The 7614-nt window shown below is 61.1% G+C and overlaps 1 protein-coding gene across 1 annotated transcript in view; it reads right to left on the bottom strand.

Moving 5' to 3' along the window:
* Window positions 1-7040, bottom strand: part of ARHGEF17 (Rho guanine nucleotide exchange factor 17) — a 60951-nt gene extending 53911 nt beyond the window's left edge. Inside the window, exon 1 of the mRNA XM_009186908.4 lies at window positions 3474-7040. Coding sequence (XP_009185172.3) covers window positions 3474-6680 — 3207 coding nt within the window. The 5' untranslated portion in view covers window positions 6681-7040. The remainder of the gene's footprint in view (window positions 1-3473) is intronic.
* Between the last annotated feature and the right edge of the window lie 574 nt (window positions 7041-7614).

Here is a 7614-nt window from a genome sequence, read left to right on the forward strand (position 1 = left end):
CCTTCTGGGTCTCAAAGTTCTTCCCATCCCAACGGGCTCTGGTGAATTAAATAACCACTATGAAAGTGTTCAGGCTGTTGGGGATGTGGAGGTGACACTCCCAACTGTCTGCTGACTTGTCTCCACTACTCAGATGGCAGACCAATCTCCTTGGGTCCCTTCACCTCTAAGACACTGATATGCTAGGATCCAGGGTGAATCCAACAGTCTTCGACTCTAAGTCTGCACTGTAAGATATCCACAGCTTTCAGAGTTGAAGAATGAAACAGACAGTGTCTGGCATATAGTAAGCATGTGATAAATGTTGGCTATTGTTACTGCTATTCCAGTATGTTAAAATTTTGTGAGTTCATCTGCCTCTGCTGCTGAGAGACAAGACATTCACTGCTGTGGGCTACAGTTGTGGCATGTGTCAAACGGGTATCAGGGACCTGAGGGCAGAAGGTGGGACTGCAAGACTGCACTTTGAGGCTGGGGTGGGGGAAGCTCTCCCTCACAGGAAGAGGTGTTGACCAACCAGGCTACGGTGGGCCTCAGCGGAGGTAACAAGAGTGTGGGAGGGGTGGGGCAGGGAGGCCAGACAGCTCTGCCTCCTCACCTCCCAGCACATAGACAGGCATTCCTGGAATAAATGACCCATGAGCGATCCGTTACTCCCTGTTCTCCTGGGTTCATGCGCCTATTGCAGACAGCTGCCTTTCTCTCCCCTCCAGCCACACCCCTGGCTCCTCCCATTTCACTTGACACCCCCTGCAGGCTAAGTCCCTCCTTCTGAGCCTCACAGACCAGGCAATCTAACCTCCCACTGTACAGATGGGAAAACTGAGGTCCAAAGATGACTCTGTCCAGGTCTGAGTGAGTCAAAAGGCTGAGCCAGGCCTGGTCCCAGGCCTCCCACCTCCCGGCAATGGGGGTAACACCACACAGAGCGTGAAGATGGACCTGAGGGTGAGGGACTTCCCACAGCCTGGGGGGTAGGGAGGGGGCCCTTAGTCCCCAGGGACTGCCAGAAGCAAAGAATGACAGCTCCTCTCATCTCTTCTTATTCTGGAGTCCATACCATGCTATCTCCACCCACGGCCCAGGGAGCATGACTGGAGCCTCCGGCTTGAAACAAGGGAACATTGTCTCCTCAACAGAGGCCACCAGGAGGGGGTGGATAGCTGCTCCCCATCTTCCCGGAGCCAGAAGGAAGGGGACAGCAGGAGGGGTTCAAGCTAGCAAATGAGAGAACTTCCAGGCTTATGAGGGGGTGGGAAATTGGAAGATGATGGATCTTTTTGGAGCCTACTGCAGTCTACCAGGTTATACTGAGGCCCACGAGGACCCAGCCCTGTGTTCAGAAGCCAAGCCTGGTGGCTGAGAAGCAGCTGGGCAGTGCAGCCTCCATTTTTCTTCTTTCCTGCTACCAGAGAGGGAAAGATCACACCACCCACTCACCATACGAGACAGCCTGCCAGGCAGAGGCCATCACCCCCATTTTACAGAAGGGGAAAGTGAGGCACAGAGCAGGGATATGATGGATCCTAGGCCACACAGGGATTAGAAGAGCAAGGCTCATACCCTGCTCTTCTAATGACAGACTCACCAGTTCCCTCCCCGTAAGGGGACATCAAGCTGGGCCTGGAAAAGTGAGAGGCCTGGAGTGGGCAAAGGCTTGGAGATCAGAGACCTTTGTTCATGGCAGGAAGAAGCCCAGGTTATGGCAGATCTGTCCTGCCTCAGAGCTCCAGAAAGGGGTGCGGGGGTGCGGGGGGTAGAGGAGAATGTGAAGGGAGGTGGGGTAGGAGAAGTTCTGTAAACTCCCACCTCCTCTCTGGGTCTCAAAGCCTCCTCTTAGGAGCAACCCCCAGCCACCTTCAGTCTCCCTGAGTCCCTTGGTTTACCCCTGTCGTCTCCCCCATTTGAACCTTCAAGGATCCCAGAAAAGATATATGGGAAAGGAGGCTGGGGAGAAGACCCCTGACAAGAACTGGCCCTGCTCTCTTCCTCTCCTCTCCGACCTTCAGAACTGGTACTGGAGTTCAGGGGCACCAGAGCTGCCCTCGCTGGGACTCAGAAGGAAGGACAGGTTCAAAACTCCCCGCTCCTCACTTCCTGCCTGCTCTCTCTGCAGCCTCCATGAGAAACCCCAGAGGCAGGACCAGGGAGAACTGGAGAGAGAAACAAAGAGAAAGGGAGTTCAGAGGGGCCGTGAGAGCGCTGGGAACCGGAGTGACCGAATTCGTCCAGGGTTTATAGTTTCCAGGCTTCTCACACAGTCAGGGAGCGCAGTGGGAGTGCAGGCCATAGTTGAAATAACCGCTGGCCATCCTTGAGCTCAACCCAGAATCCAGAGCCTGGAATCTAGCTCCCAACCCAGATGCCAGGGCATATGCCGTCTGGATCCCATCTGAATCCACAGCCTAAACCCCAGGGACAGCTGAAGCCAGAAGGTAGAAGGAGGGGTCTCAGGGAGAGTAAGCCCCCGGGCTGGGGGTCTGGCAGAAAGGGGGTGCATCTCAGAGTCACCAGGAAGGGGGTAGAGTGGGGAAAAGATGCAAGCAGACAGGATGGGGAAACAAGAACCGACGCCCCGGACCCATAGAGGCAGCCCTGAAGATGGGGCCCAGAACCACTCCTGACCTCTCTAAAGGGCCCTGGCTGCTCAGCCTCTGCAATCCCCTCCCTGCCTCTAACTTCCCCTAGAAGCCCCCATCTAGAAGCTTTTTTCATCTGAGGAGGCTCTAGCAGAACTCAGGCCCCAAGAGTCCCCAACTCAAACCCGCAGGCTCCCCCAAATCTGCACAGTACCAGCTGGATAGAAACATAGGCACTACTTTGTCCACCCACCTCTCCTGATTGGGGAGATTAAGTCACAGAGAAAGGCCAATGTCACACAGCAAGAACAGAACTGCAGTGAGAACCCTGAGACCCCTCTGCTCCTCCATAAAGTAAAGTCTTGTACCTTCCCAATTCTCCCAGGCCCAGGAACACATCTATATTCTGACCTGTCATAGGAAAGCCACATGAGGAAGGGCAAACCGATGTCAACTGTGGCCCCTGAGCCAAACATCCTATCAAGGGTCTGGCCAACACAGCAGCAAGCCTCAGAGAAAAGACTGAGCCTGCTCTGGGTGCCATCACACTCATCCCTCCAACAAAGAACCACACCGGGATTTCCAAAACCAGTCCCTGAGAAACATCCAAAGGACAAGATAAGAATCCTTTGTAATTACCACCCAGAGCACCTGGAGCAGATGAGCACCTCTGCCATTAGCACCAGCAGAAAACTGAAGCTTCTACAGGGCCCGAGTAGACAGGAGCCCTGTGTCCTTAACACTGTTAAAACTGCATGGGCACGTCCAGGACCAGAAAAGCACCCTTGGCACCTGGGCACCTGACCAGTGAATACAATGCAAAAGGCTCCAACTGAAGTCGATGCCCACCGCCCTCTGTTGGCCCCATCCTGAAGGCCCCTACAAAGGACTCACCACCTGTGGCTTGCTGCAGCACTTGCTGGCAGGGGCAGGCTCATCTGGAGGCCGAGCTGCCTCAGGGGGCTTGGTCTCAGCAGAAGGCAGTGCAGCCAGAGGCAAGCAGGGCATGTCCACTGGCACTGGGGCAGGGACCTCGCCGGAGTGCAGGTTCAGCATGTACTGTTTGGTGACGTCCTCGAGCGATGGTGCCTGCAACGTGGGATGGGCTCGGGCAGGGAAGCCTATGGGCTCTGGCACAGCCACAGGGGGACCGACAGAAGTTGGTGGCTCAGGCACCACAATAGGCATAAAGGTGGCGGGCACACTGGCATGGCGAACGTGTTTGGAGGAGGGCCGGGCCCGAGACAGGCCACCAATCTGGTCCTGACTGCCCTCGTCTCTCCCAAGCTCCTGGTGACTACTCCGAGCTGGGCGCTTCTTGGAGCCTCGGCGGATTAGCCTCGGGGATAGAATGTCAGCCAGCTTGGGGTCAAGGTGAAAGTTTTGGTGGGCAGTGGCAGGGGGAGGCAGAGCCTCAGGTAGGGCCCTTTCAGACTGTGCCCGGCTCCTGGCGGCACCAGGCTCTTCTGGCTCTGCCCGCTGCTCCACAAGGATGGGCTCGCTGCTGGATGGAGGCAGCACGGGTTCAACTTCTCGGATGGGCTCCCCTCCAGGGCCCTGGAATCCAGGTCCAGCCAGTTCCCCACGGCGGCTGGGGTCACTCAGGGATTTCTTCTTGGGGGCTTTGCCAGCAACCCTGTCGTCCACTACACGCCCCAGGGTGCCAGGCCCCTGAACTATGCTCTGAATAACCTCCTGATATCCCTTGCTCTCTTCACTGCCCACAGACCAGTCACTGTGACCACTGGTCAAGCCCTCATCCATGGCTGAGGTGGCAGGGAGCCCTGTCTTGGGGCTCAGTGAGCCCAGGAGGTTGCTGTCCACGGAGAACCCAGTGGGCTCTTCAGAGGTGGCAGCCCGGTGGCGCTGAGGAATTGGGTCACTCAGGGACCTGTAGGCCTCACCTGCCTCCCCATTGCTCAATTCACTCCCACCAGAACCTGAAGGTGGGACTTTGCGACGTCGGCGGAGGGCACCTGGTGTGGAAGGGATCTCAGGGGACACCAGGGCCCACCCACCCAGACTGTCCTCAGTCCCAGGACTACGGTGGTTCGTCTGGGCTGAGGATGAGGAAAGGGGTCGCCACATCCCTGTAGTACCCAGGCCACAAAATACTGCAACAGGAGGCTCAGGGTCCGCTCCAATGCCTTCATCTGTCAGACTGGACTCAGGGCCTGAGAGCTCCTCCTGGGACCGCTGCCCTCGGGTCACGTCCTGTGCCCAGTCAGGGCTTTCAGGGGGGGCATCGCTTCCATCATCTTGCTGGGCACCCATGCGCTGGATCTTCTCAAAAACCTGGCGGGCCTCCTGCACATACTGGTCCTGGACGATGAGGGGCAGCGGATCCTCCTCGGCACTAGGGCCTGCCAGCAGTAGCTCGGAGGAGCTGGGCTTCAGAGCACTGGTGCGGGGCAGGCGGCGAGCCATGGGCTTCTCAGAGCAGGTGAATGACTTTGCTCTCCGCAGAGTGGCTGTCAAGTCCTTGAGTGTGGGGCGCGTGCCAGGTGATGCTGGGGCTGGGATGGACACGGGTTCAAGTTGCCCCATGGAGCCACCTGCGGATGGTGAGTCTCTGCCATCTAGGGGGCTGCTTACACGGTCCCCGGGGCTCCCACCAGGTTTTCGGACCCTCAGTTCTGAAAGGTCTGAGCGCAGGAAACTGAGAAGCGTCAGGGTTTCTGAGGCGATATCTGGATTTGACAGGGACTTCCGCTGCCGACTCTTTTCCGGCTCAAATCCTCCATCCCTCAATGCCCTAGAGGTGCCCCCAGGTCCTTTGGCACGGGTTCGAGCCTGGGACCGCAGGAGCCCTTCCCCAGCTCCAAAGCTAGGGGAACGGTACACGCCCCAGCCCCCAGAACCCCTACTAGACCATAGGTCGTCGTCCTTGAGAGTCTCCGTGCTGGAATAACGGCTGCTACCGCAGGAGCCTGCGGGGCTGGCCAGGTACGAGGGAAAGCTCACCTTGGCCACACGGAGAGCTCCTCCCACAGAGTCAGACATAGGCCGAAGTCCCTCCTGGGGACCTGGGACGCAGGGCGGAGAGCCACTACCCCACTCCCGGAGTCCTTCTTCTCCAGGGGCTCTTGGAGATGCTGGGGGCTCAGGGCTCCTGGCTCCCCCTGCTGAGTCCATGCTGCTTAGATTTAACCCATCACTGTCAGGCCTGCAGTCCTGATCCAATAGGGAGCTTCCAGGCCTGAGCCTGGGCCTCCCTCCCCAGCGGTGGCCGCCCTCACCGTCTCGGTCGTCGTCACTGCCCGAGGAGTGGCCGCCGTGGTAGGCCGGACTCTGGGCTCCAGGCGGCTGCGGCGGGCCCTCCTCTTCCTCCTCGCTGGAGCTGGCAGCGCGGCTGCGGCTGACACGATAGGAGGAGGCGATGGAGGAGGAGGAGGAGCAGGAGGCCCGGGCCCCAGCCTGCGGTTGGGAGAAGATATGCCAAGAATGTAAACCATCCGCTGGACGCAGCGCCCGCTCCTGTTGCTGCTGCTGCTGCTGCTGCTGCCGGCGCAGCCTCCCTTCGATCCCCGGCCCGGTCAGGGGCCGCGCCGAACGCAGACCCACCAGGGGGAAGCATGTCCGAGGGGGTGGCGTCGGTGGCTGCCGCGACTCCCGAGCCGGAGGCTCCCACGCGGCACCGTCGGGGCTGGGCGTTCCCGGAGATTCAGAGTCGGCGCTGGGCCTCCTGGAGCCAGGACCGCCGAAGAGCTTGCGCATCTCGGTGACGCTGGGCCAGGCCCCTCGCGCTGGGCCCTCGGCCGCTTCTTCCGCGGCCGCAGGGAAGACGCCCCCGTCCCGGGCCCCAGCGGAGCCGTAGTCCAGACGCGGCGCGTCGAAGCGCCGGGAGAGTTGGCGCACCGACGGCGAGAGGCTGCGGAGCGGGCGCGGCTGCGCGGGGGCGGCTGGGGGCCCAGACGCCAGCTTGGACACGCGCCGAGAGGGCTGGCCCGGGGCAGCCGTGGTCGGCCGGCACGAGGCCCGGCGCCGCAAGCCGGGGGTGTCCGTGTCCTCCTCCCTCGGCCCGGGGCCGCCGCTCCAGCGCTCCAGCAGCTTGAACGAGACGCTGCGGTAAAGCGGCGGCCGGGGTGCCCCGTCCGCCATGGTGGCAGAACTCACTCCGGGGGGGCTGGCCTCCGAGAGCCGTGGCCAACCCCCCCTGCGCCCCCTCTCCTTAGGAGCGCAGCGGCCCGCTCCGAAAGCAGCGCGTGGGGGTGTGGGAGGAGGGCGCAGAGACCGGAGCAGAGGTTTATCAGCCGCAGCTCAAGTTTCTGTGGCCACCGGCCGCAACGTCTCCATCCCCGGTGGCCCCTCTCGCCTCACCGCCGACCCCCAGGCCCAGCCCCCGCCGCGGCTGGAGCTACCAGGGGCACTGCGGCTCCGCCTGGGCGGGATCCCAGCGCTTAGTTCCTCGACTCTGCGCCCGCCTGCCCAACGGCCTGTCTGCCTCCCCTCGCTCTCCCGCTCCGGCTCCCACTCCCTCCCACTTGGCTGCTCGCTCCTGGCACCCTTTTGTTGCAAACAAACTTTGTGGCAGAGGAAAGGGGGCGGGGGGCGGGGCCTCGCGCCCAAAAGAGGGGGTGGGCTCCGGGCGTGAGCGAGCCTGGGAACCGGGTGGTGGGAGGGAATCTGGGAGGAGCCGAAGAAGAAAAAGCCTGTTGGAGGACTTGCATACTGAGGTGACCCTCTGGCCCTCCAGAGACGTCCCTCGGGAGCCCAGCGGGCCGAGCTGCCCCTAGGGACTCGCTGAGACACACGCAACCGCTGAGCGTGCTCAGCTCCGCAGACTCGCAGCCAGGGCGTCGCGCCCACCGCGGGCCAGCAGCTTCCGCGCGGAAACACGTCCTGCCTAGGGGCTCCAACATGGCAACCTCGGACTCACAAACACTCGTACACACTGACATTCAGGTGCACGCAGACGCACACTCCCCAGGCCGGGAAAGGGGTAGGACTCGGCGCCAGGGGGAGCCCGGAGAAACGCGGGCTGACTACAGGACCCGTCGCTCCCTGCCTCGCCTTGATCCCCGCCCCCCCCCCC

Source organism: Papio anubis, chromosome 12, assembly GCF_008728515.1.
Source record: "Papio anubis isolate 15944 chromosome 12, Panubis1.0, whole genome shotgun sequence".
Taxonomy (NCBI): Eukaryota; Metazoa; Chordata; class Mammalia; order Primates; family Cercopithecidae; genus Papio; species Papio anubis.